General features: G+C 58.1%; 2 protein-coding genes across 2 annotated transcripts in view; one reads left to right on the top strand and one right to left on the bottom strand.

Annotated features, from left to right (window-relative positions):
- Window positions 1–7,839, top strand: part of VOLCADRAFT_100173 (uncharacterized protein) — a gene marked incomplete at both ends in the record, with an annotated part of 12,581 nt that extends 4,742 nt beyond the window's left edge. The window contains 13 exons of the mRNA XM_002958807.1: window positions 76–252; window positions 641–891; window positions 1,255–1,379; window positions 2,093–2,142; window positions 2,740–2,866; window positions 3,328–3,614; window positions 3,771–3,938; window positions 4,293–4,386; window positions 4,992–5,219; window positions 5,503–5,693; window positions 6,074–6,313; window positions 6,488–6,594; window positions 7,782–7,839. Of these exons, the coding sequence (XP_002958853.1) occupies window positions 76–252; window positions 641–891; window positions 1,255–1,379; window positions 2,093–2,142; window positions 2,740–2,866; window positions 3,328–3,614; window positions 3,771–3,938; window positions 4,293–4,386; window positions 4,992–5,219; window positions 5,503–5,693; window positions 6,074–6,313; window positions 6,488–6,594; window positions 7,782–7,839 (2,103 nt within the window). The remainder of the gene's footprint in view (window positions 1–75; window positions 253–640; window positions 892–1,254; window positions 1,380–2,092; window positions 2,143–2,739; window positions 2,867–3,327; window positions 3,615–3,770; window positions 3,939–4,292; window positions 4,387–4,991; window positions 5,220–5,502; window positions 5,694–6,073; window positions 6,314–6,487; window positions 6,595–7,781) is intronic.
- A 1,183-nt stretch (window positions 7,840–9,022) lies between these two features.
- Window positions 9,023–9,607, bottom strand: VOLCADRAFT_45525 (uncharacterized protein; the record flags this gene model as incomplete). Its single annotated transcript, XM_002958789.1, has 1 exon — window positions 9,023–9,607. A coding segment is annotated over one exon (585 nt), but the record flags the coding sequence as incomplete, so codon positions are not given.
- Window positions 9,608–19,127: the final 9,520 nt, after the last annotated feature.

The raw sequence follows: 19,127 nt of genomic DNA, 5'->3' as shown, positions 1-19,127 counted from the left end.
ATTCAGTCCCTTTCCCTTCCCCCCCCCCATTCCCCCCCTCCCAAACCCCGCCATAACCCCGAACCCGATCCCAAGAGGACCGCCCTGGAGCGCACCCCCGCCTGGTGCGGTCCTGAGTCGTTGAAGGACGCCGCGGGCCCCCGTAGCTGGCGGGGGGTGGGTGCGGCGGGGGAGGACTGGGGGGAGCTCAACACGGGGAAGAGGCCCCCGGCGGTGTACGTGCTGGACGTGGAGAGGAGGGAGGTGGTCAAGGTGAGGGGGAGGAGACTGCGGGTGTGTGGGATGGGGTGGGGAGACTGCGGGTGTGTGGGATGGGGTGGGGAGGGTGGGGGTGTGTGGGAGGGTTTTTGTGTGTGTGTGTGTGTGTGGAGGGGGGGGTCAGGGGGTTTAAGGAGTCTGGAGGAGGGTTATCGAAACCCGCCGACTTGGGCATGACTGAATGTTCTCAGGTGTGAAGGGTGTGTATGTAGGTACGTATGTGTGTATGTAGGCTGGTAGGTAGGTAGGTAGGTGCTTAAGTGAATGTAACGGAGGTCAACATGTGGTGTGGTGCTTTCGTACGCGTGCCGTACGTCGTACGCAGGTGCCTGGCTTGCCCGCCGAACATTCGGTTGGCCAACCGATTTGGTGTCCACCCCAGCCAGCCACGTCAGCGCCAACGACCAACGGAATTGCATCAGAGTCGTTGGACGATACAACCGCTATTACAACTACCGCAACCACCACCGGCGGCGGTCCTAACGGTCTCCTGATGGTGGCCTGGCCCCATAAGCCGCCGCCATCGTTTCCGCGCCTCGCGGCGTCCATTAACTGTCGGAAGTTGGGGGTAGTTTTCTGTTACAACCGCTCTGCGCACTTGTACCATGTGGCAGTACGGCGCGGTGCTGATGGGTGAGTTTTCCTCTGTTTTCCGTTTGCCTAATTTTTCTTTGGCTTCCCCACCGCCTCCACCCCTAACCTCTTCTCATCCGCGTATCTTCGCCCCCACCTCTCTGCATCTCTCCCCCCCCTTTCCCTCCCACCGCCGATTGGTTAGTTATGCCTCCACTTCTGGCGCATCAGTCTTTCCTTAGCATCACCTTCACTCGCTCGTAGTTCGTCTTTTCCCCTCTTCCCCCCCCCTTTGTCCCCCCATCCTTGTTTCCTTGCATGTCATTCCCTCCTTTCCCTGGGCTGCGCTTTCCATATCTTGACTACGTTGTCTATATGTCTGTTTGTCTGTACGTATGTGTCTCTTTGCTGGGTGTACGGCAGTGTACTGCAGTTTGGATCCTGGGCCCGGCGTCTGGCTCCTTCCCTGGAGAGCTGCCTGAGCCCCGCGTTCAGTCCAGGGGGTGACGTGCTGTGTTTCGTGTCGCATTCGGAGGCTGTGACGACGGGTGAGCTCGTGAACCTAGTGCTGGTGGTGTTTGCGGTGGTGGTCGTGGTGATGGTGATTGGGGTGATGAAATAGTGGGTATGTGTGTGTGTATGTGTGTTTGTGTATTTTGTTGTGAATGTGTGTTTTAAAAGATCATTTATCAATTTATGTGTACTGGCTGGTTGATTTTGGCGACAAGTTGACCGAATTCAGCTAATCTTCTTTTGCAGCCGCCGAACAGCCCGAATAAAACTGCTGCCCGAATAACTACCGCGGAAACGGCCAACTGTCACAACGGCCTCCGTTATGTCGAACCGTGTCTTCGAACCTCTTTTTCCCGTCTCGTTGCCCCTCTCGCTGCTGCTGCGGGATTTCGGTGTGGTGGCCTTGAGAGTCTCCCTTCCCTTAATCATTTCCTTTGTTACCCACGAACACAGCATCATCGCCAGAGGGGCCAGACGCGATAGAGCTACCAACCGTTGCCATTAACTCAAATGTCCTCTCCGACACCCGCACATCCAACACGCATACATGCACCCACACACGCGCGCGCACCCACACAAACACGTAAAATTGTAAGGTAAAATTGTCCGTGTGCCAATCGCGTGACTCAGGCCATTAAAACACATACACACACATTGCATGCCCCGCATTCCTCGCGGGTGCCCGCCCACGCACTTCCAACCCACCTTTCCCCCCCATCCCCACCCCAATCACAAACCATCTGGTCAGGAACCCACGGCGGTACGGCACGTCTGTACCGCATGGATTGGTCACCTCAGGTGCGTCACAAGTACGACCGCAGCCGTACATTAGCACGGCAATCCGAGGCGAAATGGCTACTGCTGATCCTGCTCTGTGTCCACTCACCCGCTTGCCTGCTGGTCGCCTACCTTCATTTTCTTAGTGGGTGGAAGGGCGGCAAAACATGGTTCAAAACATAGCATACATTTGAAATATGCGCAATCATGATATTTTCGTTCCCGGGTCGCAAGACGGCCCGGAGTCTCGTACCGTCGCGCGCGTGTGTGTGTGTATGTGTGTAAACCCCAGCAATCACGCCATGCTTTCCCCCTTCCTTTTCCACCTCGTAGATTAGATTACACGACCCCCTTCCCAGCTGCCAGATGCATCCCATCCCCCCGTTCCCTTCGTTGCCCTTCTCCCGCCGCCGACGAAACTTCTCTCCATCGGCGGCTTCACAGTAAACCTGCCCTTTGCTCCTCGCGTGCCGTGTTATAATAATATCCATAACTGTTTTAGAAATCGCCTGTCGCCCGCTATTTTTAAAACCCGCCTGTTGCCTTTCAAAAGCCCGTGCCGGTGCAGGTGCCCCGCCTTTCAAAACCCGTCTCGTCTCTTGTTTCCCCCCCCCCCAGGCCGGTGGCCCTCTGACTGGCCCGAGTGCGGATCCGGAGTTGGTGGTGGATGTGGTGGAGCGACCCGCGGGTCACTCCGCCTTCCCTGGGCTCTACACCGCAGCCATTCCCGATGACGGATTCCTGGGTAAGGAGGAGCTCGTTCCTAGCTTCCTGGAGGTCTCTCCTTCTCCTCTGTCCCCTCGCCTCCCGTCCCCTTCTTGAGCCACGTCAAGGGCCAAGGGGTTTTGCAGGGTTCCGAAAGTTGTGTTTTTTCCAAACGCCCCTTGACACAACTCGCGTCTCACTGAACTTGTGCAGGTCATTCTCCTCCTAGTACTTGTATAGAGACGCTGTGCTTCACCTCCCCCACCTCCCTCTCCTCCTCCCGCCAAAAGAGGATGCGCCCATTTCCTCTCCCCCTTCAACCGAACTTTAACGACCTTTCGCTTTCACGTGGTCGTACAGAGCGTCCGGTGGTGTCGTGTTTACGTGTGGGGTCCCTCGCCTGTCCTTTCCCTCCCTAAGGGCCTGCGTGTGTGTTTTACCCTCCCAATAATCCCATTCTAACTACCTCCCCCCTTCCCCCTCTTCCCCCCCCGCTCCAAGGCTCCGAAACTCTGCTGGTCAACACCCAATGGGGAGCGGTCAACGCCATCGTGGCGATGAACATCAAGGCACCGGAAAAAGGCTCACCAGGCGCTGACGGCAGTGCCAACGGCAGCGACGACATGAGGGCAGCGGCGGCGATGGCGGTGCCGGTGCCGCTGACGCCGGTATCGCCAGGAACCGCGTTGTACGGCAACTGGACATTAATGGGCGTGGCGGGCGGCGTGGCGGTGGCGAGTCGCGTCGCGCCGGATGCCCCTGCGGAGCTCTACGTGGCTAAACTGCCGGTAAGGGTGTCTGGAATGTACGACATGTACGGCAGGGAGGAAAAGAAATGTACGGCATGTGAAGATCGTTTAACCGCTCGCGACTCAGATGTGAGATTACACGCGCACATACATACATACTTACTCATTTACATACTTACTTGCTTACGTTTGCAGGCCGATCCTGCCTCTCTCACCGCGGCTGACGGCAGCGGCGGCGGCAGCTCCCTCGTCTGGCAGCCTCTGGAGCTGGGAGCCCCCCCAGGATACGGCAGTGCTGGCGGCGGCCTGCGAGAGGATCTGCCACCTGTCGTACAGGAGACGTTGGATAATCTGGATTTCCAGGTGGGCGGGCCGGTGGGTGCGCAGGGCCGGGTGTTGCATGGGGTATGTGTACGCTTGTACATCTGTACATCTGTACGACTTGCCCACAATGCCTGCGGTCCCGGCAAAATGGATCAACGGTCCCGGCTTTCGTGCCACTTTGAATCCGGTCTGTGTCTCGTAAGTTTTTGAAAGGAATCGGCTTTGGATCCTGTTTTTTTTGCTTTTGAAGATCCAGCGTATTTGGATCCAGCGTCTGGATCGTGCTTTCGCTATTCACACGTATTCATTTTGTCGAAAGCTCCTCCACAGGTCGGAGCTTTCCGTCAGATGCCGTACACTTCCTCCGCCCTCCCCCCCTTTTTCGGGCCTCAGGTACTCCGCGTTACACCCCCCGGTCCTGGAGTCGGTGATGCTGATACCTCGGCCGCTTTTGATTGCCTAATTTGGCTACCCAAAGACAGAACAGGTGGGGGCTTGAACGTGGGGGAACGGGAAAACGGAAAAGTGGGAACCGTGTGGCTCCTCTCCCCGCGAGCGGACTGTGTGTGAAGAGCCGATAAGGGTATATCTATATAGGGGCGCGATTTGCATCACACTTTGCCCCCTTGCTTTGCGTTGTATGTTTTTTTTGTCTGTACGCATGCATGCATGTATGCATGTCGATGCCCTAGTTTGCCTGGTTTGCCTCACACGGAATGTATGTTTTTGGAATGTATGTTTTTTTAATGTATGTCTGCACGTGTGCGCGCACGTGTGCGTGTGTGTTTTGTTTGGAAAGATCCTCCTTTTATCCAATGCCAATATCTTCGCCACATCCCCCCCCCTAACAATCCCCCCAGTACAACCCATTCCAAGCATCCCAATTATACTCGGTTCGCCCCGCCCTCGTCATCCCCGGGGCTTGACCCGCTGTGCTCTAGGGGAAAAAACGTGTCAATGGGGTCTTAGCAGGGTTTTATAAAACCCTGCCGTACATCGCTTAGTCTGGTGACCGTCTGCTCGGATGGCCGCCTCTCCCCACCCTCCCCCGACACGAAAACCCCACAAACCCCCGACTTCCCCGTGACCCAGGTCCCGTACCTGCCGTACTTTCCCCCCACGGTGGCCCCCACACCGCCGTAACCCTGGGCTGGTACCCCTCCTTCGCGCTGCTCACCCGCCTGGGGTATGCCGTACTGTGTCCCAATTACCGGGGCAGTACGGGGTACGGCCAGTCGGCCCTGCTCAGCCTCCCGGGCCGTATTGGACGACAAGATGTGGACGACTGCATGGCGGCGTTGGAAACTGCCGTACAGCAAGGTACAATATATCATACTTTTCCATCCCTCACGTAGCTCAGTTACGGGAAAGCTGAAACCCTAATATTATCCATACAGGGCTGTATCCGAAGTAGCCACTGATATGAATATGAAATCGGACTTGGACCCTGGAATTGCAGAAGCAGCCCCGCCTTATGACAAGAAAAACTTAAAACCCTAAAACCCTCCATACGCCCAACCGCATCCGCAACACCCCCCCACACACTCAGGCACGCACACACGCATACACACAAATTTGTCCCCCCCAACCAACCAACCCGCAGGTCTGGTTGATCCCTCCCGGGTGTCCGTGGTGGGCGGCAGCCACGGCGGCTTCCTGACAGCGCACCTTCTCGGTCAGCACCCGGGGGCCTTCCGCTGCGGCGTCATGCGCAACCCCGTCACCAACATATCGGCCATGGTGGCCGCGTCGGACATACCCGACTGGTGCTATGTGGAGGTCCTTGGAAGCGAGGTACGGTACTGTACGGTAGGGTAGGGTACGGTAAGGTACGGTACGGCAAAAAAAGGGAGGTAGCTGGTGGGGGGAGTTGGATGAGACGGGAGGAAGGAGGGAAGGATTCGTAGGGTACGGCGTCCCCACATCCCTTTCCGGTCCTTCACTAACTGCTTAGCTCTCGGCCTCAAAGCCGCCGGAATACAAAGCCGCCGAAACACTCCTCGCAGTAATAAGTAAGCTCTCACATACACACGCGCGCGCGCAGGCACATCGATACATACGTACATACATACACCAACGAATGTCTGAAAACCACACGGACTGATACCTCTTCCTAACCTCCATCTTCCCCTTCCCCTTCCCCCATCTTCCCAAACCCCCCACCCCGGGAGCAGGAGGGCTGCCGCCGCGCCGCCCCCGTCGCCACCCCAGCCGACTTGGCGGCCATGTACGGCGCCTCACCAGTGTCGTACGTCGACTCCGTAACTGCCCCCGTGTTTATGATGCTGGGTGCCCGGGACCGTCGTGTTCCGCCCCTGGACGGATTGCAGTACTTGAGCGCCCTGCGGGGGAGGGACGTGGGGGCTGCGGGGGCTGCCCCCCCGCCCCCAACCCGGCTTATTGTATTCCCAGAGGTAAGGTTCGGCCGTATGTATGTCACGCTTACGCGGTATTGGAGTCGGTGCGTCATGAACCACCCTCTAAGCCTCATGCGTGTGTGAGGGAGGGGTCCCGAGCTCCCGTTCCTCTCCTCCGATCACCCCATACCCACTCCTTCCCCTCCCGCCACTCCTTCCCCTCCTGCTCAGGACTCTCACGGCCTGGATAAGCCCCAGACGGAATTCGAGCAATGGATCAATGTGGTGTGGTGGCTGAAGAGCTATGCAGGGCCTGAGGCAGCAGCGGAAGGGGCGAGGTCGGGGGAACAGGGGGAGGGGCAGCCGCAGACTGCTTAGGCGATTACCGGGTTGGCGGTTGGCGGTTGAGCCACACTGACCGCCATCACCATCGCCATCACCATCAGCGTCGGGCGAAAATACTTTACAATACTTTCATATATACATACATACGTGCGCAGCGTACGTGTACGAGGTATAGGGCGGCTATGAATGAATGTGTGCTTTTGCGTTTTTAGTGATCTAAGCCGCGATGAAGGAAATTTTTTTGTATGTGTGATGTGATGTGTGTATGTACATACAAGAGTGCAGGGCCTGGCGAGCAGACCGGGTATATTGTGGTGGTGCCGTGGTGGCGTGGGGGAGCGGTCTGCTTGGGGCGTGTGTCTGTGGGTGGGGGGAAGCTATCGGTCGCGGTGAAGGCGGGATGTGTGCATGGAGGTGTGATGCCCGGAGGATCTAGGACACAAGACAAGTTCATCGTGCGGCGTGTCGTGCGATTGTTTGAAGTACAGCAGGTGGATCAGGCAGGTGTCGTACGATGGCATGATGTCGTACTGTGTATGGAAGAGGGCATTGGATCGCTTATCCCTGGTAAGGCCTCCTTGTTGCGATCTAATGGCGCACATTGCGAGGCAGGGCACGAGTCGCCGCCCTGAACTGCGAAACAACATTACCGGGCTGTGAACCACGGAACCCACGAAACTTACCCATAGCGGAGGATGGTTTTGGGGATGGTCTTTCGACGCGCTTCTACTGGAGATAAAGCGGAGGGGGGGGCGATATCTGCGTGGCGAGGTTGGGGCTTTCGTTGCAGGGCCGAGGGTGCTGCACTCCGCAACATGACTTCTGTGCGAAGTCATACGATTGGAATGGAAAATGACTACTTGACGACGACTATATAGCTTTGGAAAACTTGAAGGTCAGGGTGCGGCGTTCGAGGTTTGTGCTCTTGAGGGGGGTTTCAGGAGCGCACGTAAACGCATACACACACTCACGTTTGTCTGTCTGATTGTCTGTCAGTCTGAGCTTATCCCCCTCCAGCCCCACACACACCCCACATCATCCCGAGGTCGCCGCCTTCAAGAACGCCTACTGGTCAGTCCTGCTTCTTGTACACTCTTTCCTTGGCAGCCAGCTTCACTCGTTCACGTGGTTCGTCTTTTCCCCACACCCCCTTTCCTCCTCACCCAACCTCCACACCCAGAGTCCATACGCAAACAACCGCTGTCACACAAACGGGGGGTTTCCCTTCTAGCCGTTAGAACCCCCGGCAGTGGACCTAACAGCTTTCCGCACGGGCGACCCTCCAGTGGTCCTGAAGATTGACCCCCCCTTTGCATCCATACATGCATCCGCACCTGGTAAACGGCTGAGTAATCGGTTGCATGCACATTGCGTGACACTTCATTTCTACTTCTCCGAACATTGAAGGATGCCCACGAGCCAGTCAATAGTCAAGTTCATTGTGCAGCAATTGCCTGAAGAAAGGCAACCCAAGGCAAAACGCCTTCCTGCCTACTCTGCCTGTTCTGCCCTCCTGTTCAATGTTTGCTGGCCCCATTCCATCCCAACCTGCGGTGTACAGAGCCTCTCTCCTCCGACCCGCTCTCGCGGCGCATGCTCCGGATCCTGTCGATCCTGTCTGCGCACTGCTCTGCACATATGATATACCCCTTTACGTATGTTACTGATATGGCCTCGACATCGACAAGTTTGCAGCAATGCACCCGCTTCTTTGTTCAACCTGCCTCCCTGTCCTTTTTCAACGGATACAGAGACCAGACCTCCGAAACAGCCGCCGTTGCCGCCGCCTCTTTTACCACACCTTCGCCGCATCCCGTGGACCGCCCTGCCCCATCGCCATCAACCCCAGCTTCTACCAACTCCAGCTTCTATCAGATCTCGGATGATCGCCGCTGCGATCGTTATATTTAAATCGAAGCACGGCAACGGATTGTTGTTGTTCTTAAACAGGGCCTTTCCTGGAGTTGGCACCGGCCCTTGCACTGTGGTCTTTCCGAGCCGCCAGCCACCGCAGCAGGCGTGATGGGTGGTCGGTGCACAGTGCGTTGGCGCCTGCCATCGTACAGTACTGGAACGCGGCCTCGTCATTGATTCCTCCGTACAGTATAACGGAGACGCCCCTTTGCGTCGGACCACATACGGAGGAGGGGTCCCGACAGGGGGGCCGGGTTAGAGGAGCGTTCGTTGGCCCACGGAAATGAGAGATACTTTAGAGCTCTGATCTTTTAGCGCATGAGATTGTTTACAGGTTGTGTGATAGTAGCAAGGTAGAGAGTTGGCGGAAGCAAGCGCAGGAACATGCGTACAGAAGAGGTGGAGGCTATGTTCGTTCGGCTGTGTCCCGCACCTGGCGTTTAAGTCCCGGAAAAAGCCGGGCAGTACAAGACTCGGCTGAAACCAGGGCGAGAGTGGAATACGCCAGGGCATGATAATCGCGCTTTCATAAATATGGATATCATGAAGGCGGCCAGCGCAGTATGCAGTGAGCAGCAAGAGCGCCCTGGATGAGGACGTGAACAGCGGCACTTCAGGGTTCGCGGTGTAAAGGCCATTGCTGTTGCTGTGCAGAAAGCTGCCCCATAACACAAGTCGTTGACGCTGATACCGAGAGACCAGGTCGCTGACGACGTGGACCAGCTGTTGCGAGGGGACTTTCAGGTCAATTTGAACCGGCTTGTCCGGGTGCGCCCTGAAGACCTCATCTAGCAGTGGAATCCAGGTGAAGTCTGCATCATTTAAGACCGCTGTATCTGTTTTACTACTAATTTTGAGCCTTGGCAGATCTGCATAGTTGAAGTCTGATATGCGTTTTCCCTGAAATGCCTTTCCACAAAGCCTGCCAAGGTCTTGGTCATGAAAGACAGCTGCTAACCCATCTCGCGTAAGTTGGACATCTAGCTCCAGCAAGTCAACCCCTATGGCAGCGGAATTCCGGAAAGCTGGCAACGTGTTTTCAAGGAAGTGCTGACCGGAAGCATTACGCTCTAAATTTCCGCCACGATGACTGTAGACAAGTATGGGAAATGTAATTGGTGGCGTCTGCTTCGGCAGCTGGCCGCTCGGCCCTGGGTAAGGGCTTCGCGCTGGTGCGTTCCAAGCCAAATAGCGATATGCGAGGAGGGCAAGCGCAGACGCCATAGATTCATCAAGACAGCCCCTACATAGCGTGCATCAGAACTCAGAAAGGAAGAATATCAAAGCCGAATTTTGAGGTTCTTACTAGCCCCATGGGGCTTTCGTACGGCCTGAAGAACGGCAGGCCTGATGCTCTCTGCAACAGGGTTAACTTAAGTATCTCCGCTAACATTCTTCCAAAGACCTTTCGCTAATCCCCATCCCAGTCCCTCGATCATAAGGAAGGAATGGAGATTTTGTAATCGTCCTACCACACAGCTGTAACCAGGGTATCACTAAGGGCCCCAGTGCCGGAGAACTGTGGGCCTCCCACGGTGACCGGAAGGGCTCTAAACTGGTATGCCTCCAATGGTCGCTTTGCCACGCCGCCCTTGTAAACTCCCCTTCATCCTGTACCGCCGACCGTCGGCCCTACTGCCACCGGCGCGCACTCCTCCTCACGTCCTTGTGAAAATCGTATCCCCTGTTGTTATCACCTCCATCAAACCCACTGCAACGCCGCTCGTGCACTTGTGCAGTCAAACGCAGCTTCCTGCAAAGCCCAGCCGTGCCTCAGCTTTTCATGTTTTCATGACGACCGCCGTACAAGCAAATCCGCCGGGTTTCTCACCTTCCAGTTGCAAACTAACCCATTCGCGCACAACCGTCACAATAATCCGCCCGCCATGCGATCCCCCGCCGTACACAATCCGACGACACTTGCAAAGCGCCATCGTGCATCCTACCAATATTTCCATACAGTGTGCCCCAACTAACCAAACTTGTTTTCCGGAAGAGCAAAGACGTACGTGGTACGGCATTAGGAGACCGAAGTCCTCGAACTACAGCAAGGACGCAGCAGCTGGTGAACGAGTGTCTGATATACGGAAGAGTACTTTGCCATTGGGCTGCCTCCTGACATTGCCGTCTGCGGTACACACGCCAAAGCCACCGTACAATCTTCAGACTCTTGAATCTGTGGCACGAAAACGAAAACATATGCACACATACAGACAAATAGGCAAGTAGACGAACAAACATGCAAACGCATGCACGCACCCACGCACGCAAACACGAGCACGCGTTCGACTCAAAAAAGGTGCGTGCAGTTCCTGTTTTCCCTCTTTTCCCCCCCCCCCCTTCGTATCCGCTATGCATCGCATTCAGCAACTCAGCAGACGGTCCCCCAACCGCTGCAACCGCCCAGCACTACGCGACCCTTACGTCCTTCGCAGTCATTTGAAGTGTGTGAGCAATCTGATTCCTAATCAATCACGCACACACGCATACACACACATACACACACATACACACACAAACGCACACACAAACGCACAAACACACAAATAAAAGGTCACACAATAAGCCAATCGTCTCCTCCCTTCCCTCCTACTGCTCCAGCCACTATCCTTCCGGCCAATTAACGTACAAAAGGAATCCGATGACCTCTATCAACGACCTAAAACTCTAACACCCAAAACACCGAGGTGCCGCAGTGCGCCACAGCGTGCGTGTCCGCGTGGGTGTTGCGTGACAGTTGCATAGGGCCCCATGAAGACAGTTGTAGCGGTAGTTCCACAGCCCACCAAATGAGGCGGGTTAGTGCCGTACTCGAGCCGCGGCCGTACTGTCACTCGTCAGGGACACGAGGGGCCCGCCGCCGCCGTGCCCCCGGAGGTAGGCGAGCAGTCGCGAAGGGGTGTCAGTCGCGATGGCGTTGGCGCCGCTGCGCCTGGACAGGGGACAGACAGACGGACAGACGGACAGACCGACAGACCGACAGATCGGCAGACAGACAGGCAAACCGACACACATGGGACCTGATGAGCCCAGAAAGCCGTGCTTGCTTTGTTTTGCGCCAAGGACGGTGAGGTGAGCTCTCCTTAGGGCGGTTTTCATGGTCTCGTTTTGGTGGAGAGGTTACATACTAGGTGGAGAGGATAAGAACATAAAGCAGAAGGAGCAGCAGCGAAAGCTGCTGTAACAGACAGCTGTTGCATCGGTAACAGATCATAGCAACAGTAGCAGAGGCAGTACAAGCCGTACAAGCAGTACAAGTCGTACTACCTGCGGCACCGCTCAAAGGGAACGGAACCAGCCACTATAACCGGCAGCCGCCCCAGAGCCCCCGAGTCCCTCCCTCACAACAACACCCCTGAAAAGGGAACCCCTCCCATCAGACCCACCTGCACGCTTCAAACCGCCGTTCACCATTCAGGCAGCCAAACAGCACCACGGCAACGCCACGGCGATTCAGCGCCGCAAACCAGCCGGGATCCGTAAAGTAGTACGTCAGCCGCACAGATCGAGTCAGAAGCTGGCTGCTTCCATTGCGGCCGCCGGCGTTGGGACCCTCCACGTCGCCGTTGCCGCCTCTGCTGCCGTTACACCCGGTGTAGCCACCATGGCCCGTCTCCACGTCGCTCTCCGAGGCTTCACCTCCCTTCCGACCGCCATCTTTGGCATCCCCGTCACGACAACCATTTTTATGACGAGCGACGCCGGCGGCGGCCGTGGAAGAGCTCAAGGAGGAGGAGGTGGAGGTGGAGGAGGTGGGGTTGCCGCTGCGATGGCGATGGGCCCCGCAGCAGCTGCCTGTCAGGCCAGGTAGTCTGAGCTCCGCCAGATGGAGCCTCCAGGGAATGATGATGGCGGATTCGTAGATGTGGAGGTGGCGCAGGAGACCCAGCCGGTAGGCAGCCTGGTGGGCGAGTGGGAGCGCAGGATGAGCGCAGGATGGACAGGGCTGGCTGTGGCGGCGCGGAACGGCGAAGAAAATGTTGACAGGAATGAGCTAAGTAGCACGCAGTACAGTACGGTACGGTACGGTGCGAGGTGGGGTTTAGTATAGCGCAGGAGCAGGAACGTGGATGGCATATTTGGGGCCCCCCCGGGGAAATGAGTGGAGGAATCATCATGAGAGAGAAAGGAGGGCCGAGCGGTGCCAGCAGCAGCAGCAGCAGCAGCAGCAGAGGTCGCGGCAGCGGCACAAGCCCCCCAAGTTCTTGTCCCTCCTTTCTCGTCTTTCGGCAGCTTATTAGCAAGCTGGCTAGGTGGTCGGGCTCAATCCCCATATCCACGTAACCCGCTAGTTACTGACACCCGTCACGCAGTCGATGGTTCGGGTTGCATCCGGGTACATACGTACATACGTGCATACGTGCATGCATACATATAGCTCAAATCAACTTGCGAGCTGACCAGGAACTAAGTTGATGCGCCGTTGATCCGCTAGATTTGGTTGGATGCTGGTGGTGAGTTGCCGAACCCAACGAATACATTCTGAAGTCGGATGGGGTGACGGATTAGGGTGCCCCTCTAGCAGGGGAGAGCAGGGACTGCCCGGGAAAGGGGCCGCTGGTGAAGCTATACCACCCTGTAACAACATACATATAGCTCGCATTCACGTTCACCCCACCTACCAGCATCACCAGCGCTCGTGGCATCGAAGCGAACAGCGGCACCTGGGGGGCAGCTTCCAGGCAGCGTGCGGCTGTAGACTGCCTGAAGGATCCCCACAGCAGCCTGGTGCTACGGCCTGGCTGGCGGGCCGCCAGCTCAGCTACTGCCGCCACCAGCCGAGGGTCATCAACCTTGACATCCACCTGGGTGGGATGGGACGATCAGGAAGGGGGATAAGGGTGGTGGTTGGGACGGCTGAGAGTGTACGACAGCGACACGGGGCAAAGGAGGGAAGATGGAAGAAGGCGAGGTGCGAGTGAAGGGACGGTGGGGATGGCTCGAGGGTGGATGATGGGCAGAACAACAACGCGGGTTAGGAAGAAGGGGGGTTGGGGAAAACCCGCGATGCACGGAGTAGCGAGATCTGGCGATTCGATTGCGGAAGGAGAGACTGGGAGGCGGGTTACTGTGGTTTGGGGGCGGTGGAGGGATCGATCCTTCCTGGGCTTGGTCGAACGGCCGGTAAGATAAGTTGAGGACTTGGCGCATTGACAGGGGGAGGTCGAGGTGGAGGAGCGGGTACAGGGGACCTGCCGGTCCAGCCGGGTCACGAGGTGGTGATTAGGCAAGGCAAATCAAGGCAAGGCGCGCGTTGTCAACAATGTTTTCGATTATGTGGTGCCACAGGTATTGGCCGTCCGGTAAGAGACCACCAACGGACCGACCTGCACTGGGACGTCTGGAAAAGCCGCAAAGACCTCCTCAAGAAGCGGAATCCTGTCGTACTCGTACGTCGGATCACCTTGGGCACGGCCAGCATGCAGCCCAGCGCCCGAAATTGCCGTCGTCTTCTCCTCCTCCTCCTCCTCCTCCTCGTCCTCCTCCTCCTCGTCCTCCTCCTCCTCGTCCTCCTCGTCCTCCTCCTCCTCGTCCTCCTCCTCCTCGTCCTCCTCCTCGTCCTCCTCCTCCTCGTCCTCCTCCTCCGCGTCCTCCTCCTCCGCGTCCTCCTCCTCCGCGTCCTCCTCCTCCTCTCCCCCGCGCACCAAGCTCGCCAAACCCACGGCTTTCCCTCCCCTTAGCGTGGCGGAGACATGGGGCTGACGTCCTTCAGCTGTGCTCTTCCCTTGATGGGTTGTTTCCACACCGGCACCGCGGGTGATCTGCAGGCGCCACCGCCAGCATCGCCACCGCTTCCACCACCACCTCCTCCACCTCCACCGCGGCGGCTGGGAGAGCTGCGACCGCTGCAGCTGCTGCCCCGACTGGTCTCCCCCAACCACCACCACCACGTCGACAGGTGCGTCAGAAGGGACGTGACAGGAAAGGGGAGGAGGAGGAGGAGGAGGAGAGGGAGGAGGGGGAGGAGGAACGCGACTGATAGGGCCGTCGGTTGCGTTGTGAACGCTGGCGGCGGCGGCGGCGGCGGCGGCGGCGGCGACGTCGGCGACGTCGGCTACATCGATGGCGTCAAAGTAAGCGGTAGGGGCGTCAGATCCGTCAGCGGCGGAGGCCTCTCTAACGGCATCATCATCATTGGCGAAATCGCCAGCGCTCTTGCAGCCGCCGGAAATCCCCCTGGACGCCTCCTCTTCCGGCCCCACACCTTGACTGGTCCTCGCTTCAGGTTCTAGCAGGATGCTTTTGCTGCTGCTGCTGCTGCCGCTACTGCCTCTACTGCTACTGCTATTATTGCTATTGGTACAGCAGCATACGTTATAGCTGATGCAGGGGCCCAAACCACTGCTGCTGTTGTCATTGCTACTGCTGTTGTCATTGCTACTGCTGTTGTCATTGCTACTGCTGCTACTTTCAGCCTGCTCCCATCTCCCGCCATCGTCGCTGCCAACAAAGCAGCTGATGCTGTTGTAGCTGCTACCGCTACTGCTACTGCTGCTACTGCTACTGCGGTTGCTACTCCTGCTGTTTTGGACAGGGTTGCTACTGCTGCTGCTGCTGTAATTGCTGTTGATGGGCCTTGTCTCCGCTGCTGCTGCTGGCGCTCGTCCACCTTGGCAACCGTGCCGCTGGTTGCGGTGGTTGCGGTGGTTGCGGTGGTTGCGGTGGTTGCGGTGGTTGTGCTGGTTATAGTGCTGCTGCCGTTGATGCTTGAGGCGGCTATCAGCGCTGTGTGCGCTACTAGAGCGATGTGATACCGGAGACGGCGACGGCGACGGCGGCGGCTTTGGTTGCGCCTGAAGCGAACTGCCCGCGTTGGCATGCCGTATAATTACAATCTCTCGGAGCTCGACGGCGCCCGCTGGCGGCAGGACCTTGCGGCAGCCGCCGGCGCTCCGGTTACCGCCGCCGCCATGGTGGCCACCGAGCTGTGCGCCGTCGTCGTCGCCGTCGTTTCTGCGAAAGCGGGCGGGGAGGGAGTCGCATCCGTCCTCCTCGCCACCCCCACCACCGCCACCACCATGGTCATACCTAACGTGGCTGATGCGTTCGCTGCCACCGCCTTCCGCGGCGACGGCAACGGCTGCGACGATGGCAGTGGCGACGACGGTGGTGGCGCCAGCGGTGGCGGCATCGCCGGAAACGATGCACGACGTGACCCGTGGGTCGGTCCGTAAGTCGTGAACATTTAGCTTCGGCGCCTGACTTGGGACCACCTGGAAAAGGAAAAGAGTTCGGAAGTCTGAGGTCGAAATGAAAAGAGGTCGGAAGTCCAACAACACGTGAAACTGAGGGCGCAAGGCAGGCAGGTCCGGCGGGTGGAGCGTACGGCGGACACCGTACGGCACCGAGCGGAGGCACCGGAAAACCGAATGGCGGCGCGGGCTGGGGCGGGGGTTCTGACAGAAGGGGGTTTGGGCGGTGGCGGCTTCAGCTCCTGCTGCTGCAGGAGCAGCAGCAGCAGCCGCTCCCGATGAAAGGAGTTAAGTGCAAAGGCAAAATTGTTCATCACAATCATGCGTTTGGGGGCATGCGTAGTTGCTAAGGTTGCGGACTTCCTACAGTACGACATTGTCCTTTCGGTCACCGCCGCCACAACCGCACTATAAGCAAAAGTACGAATCATTGCCCTTCCCAATCGCCAGCGTCGTCGTCGTAACATCATCACACGACCATTACTAGCTTGGTGCCACCAAAAGACAGCTCACCTCCGTATGCGACAGCTGCCCGTCCCCAGGCACTGAGGTGCGCACAGGTCGTACAATGTTTTTCAATTCAGCCGTCGCAGAGGCGCCGGCGGGCCGGACGCGCCGCCGCTGCCGCCAGCAGCCGCAGCCGCCGGTAAGCCCTCCCTCACCTTCACCACCACCGCCACCGCCACCACAAGCTTTCCTACAAAACATCTTGCCGCCCGCACCCGGCTTGGGTCGCAGAGGGGGCAGTTGCTGGTAGTTAAGATCTGCGATGCGTGTACGGCGGAAAGATGTCCCGCACATTCGCTCCAGCGACAGGTCGTGAAACACTACCACTCTGCCGTCGCGTGTCAGCTTATGGGGGAGGGAAGGCGGCAGGGGGCGGCAGGAGGAGGGCTTCGGACGGCTTTACATGGTGGAACGGTAGAGAGTTTTTCCAGGAGGAAGAGAAGGAGGGGGAGGGGAGGGAGGTGCTCACATACGAGGGGAGCAGCGAGGGGTGAACAAAGGACAATAAAGGGGGAGGAGCGGCAAACAAGAGAGATCAGCAGACGGAGCCAGAACATTAGACGGCTGCGCAGCTGGCGGAATGCATGAAACATGGGCCTACAGGTAAAGGTGAGAAGTTACTTGTTACCTCACTCACACGTGCCGCAGTACACGTCGCATATGGTCAGAATATAGTGTAGCAAGCGGAAGCAAGCATATAGTATATATGGTCAAGCAGTATCGAAAGCAAGAGCAACAACAGCATCAGGTAGGCAAATAGGAAGGCGGGCAGGTAGGCTTCACACACACACGGAACTGGGCATAAGGGAAATTCAAGCCCAAACAGGCAGCAAAAGACGAGCCCGGTTGGCCGGACGTGCTACGGTCATCCATTTCATCCGTGCCGAACAAACGCAACCTTCAGCGTATTCAGTACGGCGCAATACGTGTATCATGAAGTCTTCATCGTACAGTACGGAACTGTATGTGAAAAATGTTTTATACCTGTACGTCCAGCTCCAGGAGGTCTGCTCCCACGGCCACGCTGTGCTGGAAGGCCTGAGGGCGGCAGGCAGGCCGGGGAGTTTATCGAGACGTGGGAGTTAAGGGAAGCGAAAAAAAGAAGCGGTGAAGCGGCGGGATAATAGGAAGGGGGATATGAGGCAGGACAAGAACGGGAAGAACAGGCGGTATAAAGGGGCCACGGAGAACGGTACGTGGGGGGAGAAGGGAGGGCCGAAATGGGAGGGACGAGCCACAACGTGTCAGCTGATGGATAGATATGAACCAGCCTGGAGGATTGGAGGAGGGGAGATATCGGTCATCGCTAGCACTGGCGATGATCTTTGGCCCTCTAGTACCTTCCAGTATTGGTGTCTGAAGAGGAGGAGGAGGAGGAAGAGGAGGCGTTATTCCGTCGGCTCGCATATGGACCGGGCCAGGCGTGTGTGAGGCTCGGTTTGGATCTTAGGATGGGTTGCGGTGGAGCAGGTCGGGCTCTGTATTTATCGCAGCTGCGACACCAGGTTGTCCACCGCCACCAGAAGCGGGGCCCCCACTGTCACTCCGCCCCGCCCTCGATCCCTATTGTCCCCCACCCACCCTCCCAAAGACCCACCCCGTCATAATCACTCAACCATCACTGCTTCGTACAGGTTTTGGGGATGATTTTAAAATGATGAAACAAGCCCGTACTGTAGTGCGGATTGGCGCCATATCAGCGCCATCATCGCCATTCATGATCATCGCCACTTCTCTCACCGTGAGAGTGTTCTCAATCAGCGGAAGCTGGAGCGCGCAAGCGTAGCAGCTACATCGCTTCGACGTTGACTGCTGATCCCCCCAGGATTCGCCGGCACATGGATCACATGGAACGAAAAACGGGTCCCCGCGCATGCTACCGCCAACGCCACACGCTGCGGTGGCGCCGCTGCCGCTGCCGCGATGGAGTCCATAGCGACCCGACGCAGCGGTGCAGCCCTCTGAAGGCCGCGACGGCGCCAATGGCTGCGGTTGCGACGGAGGCGGCGGGGGCGGTGACGGTGGCGGCGGCGGCGGGGGCGGGGGCGAGCTGGTGGCTGTTTGGGTTCCTGTCCTGAGGCCAACACCCGCCATCGCCAGGATCGCACCTTTGCCTCCGCCTCCACGCCCGCTACGACCACCACCGCCACTACCACCACCATCACCGCCTCCTCCTCCAACCTCCGCACCTAGGGTGCAATCCAAACTGCCGCCGCGATGGCTGTACACCGCAATGGGAAAAGAGATCCGGGGAGTGGGCTGCGGACCGGGCCCTCTGCACGTCATCATGGGCGCTATACATGCCGCCGGCGTTCCGCCACATGGCTCCGATGTGACGGAACGTGAGGACGGAACGTGAGATGCGCCGGGAACAGGAAGGCAAGAAGCTGTGCCCGCTGGCCCTTGACGACAATACCCCTGGCGCTGGTCGCGGCAGTCTTGGGGCTGCTGCCGTGGCGGCTTCTTCAGCTGCGGGTTGTCAGCGGCCGTGTTCTTCTTCCTCTTCTCCTCCTCCTCCTGCTGCGTCTGCGTCTGCCGCTGCTGTTGCTGCTTTCCCCGCAGCAGGTACGCCCGTCGCGACTGTTGCGGAGGCGAGGAGGGGCTAGACGCAGCGGAGGCGGGCTCCCCGGGTTGGCTGCGGAAGGCCGTGCCGACGGGGTCACGGTCCACCAGGAGGGGGTGCAGCAGCAGTAGGTACAGCAGCAATAGAGCATGGAGGATGCAGGACCATGCGGCCTGCAGAGGCGATGCATAGGTGGTAGTACGTGGCGGGGATTGGGATTAGGGTGAGGGCGAATTGCGGTGGATGGCTCGTGGGCTGTTTATTTCCTCTGGTCTATTACTGGGTTGGGTCAGTTGCGGTGCCCTTTAAGCCCAGAGGACGGGTAGTAGGAAGGTGCGATGCAAGAAAC

This window comes from Volvox carteri (genome assembly GCF_000143455.1).
Source record: "Volvox carteri f. nagariensis unplaced genomic scaffold VOLCAscaffold_107, whole genome shotgun sequence".
Taxonomy (NCBI): Eukaryota; Viridiplantae; Chlorophyta; class Chlorophyceae; order Chlamydomonadales; family Volvocaceae; genus Volvox; species Volvox carteri.
This window is presented reverse-complemented; position numbering and strand designations above follow the sequence as displayed.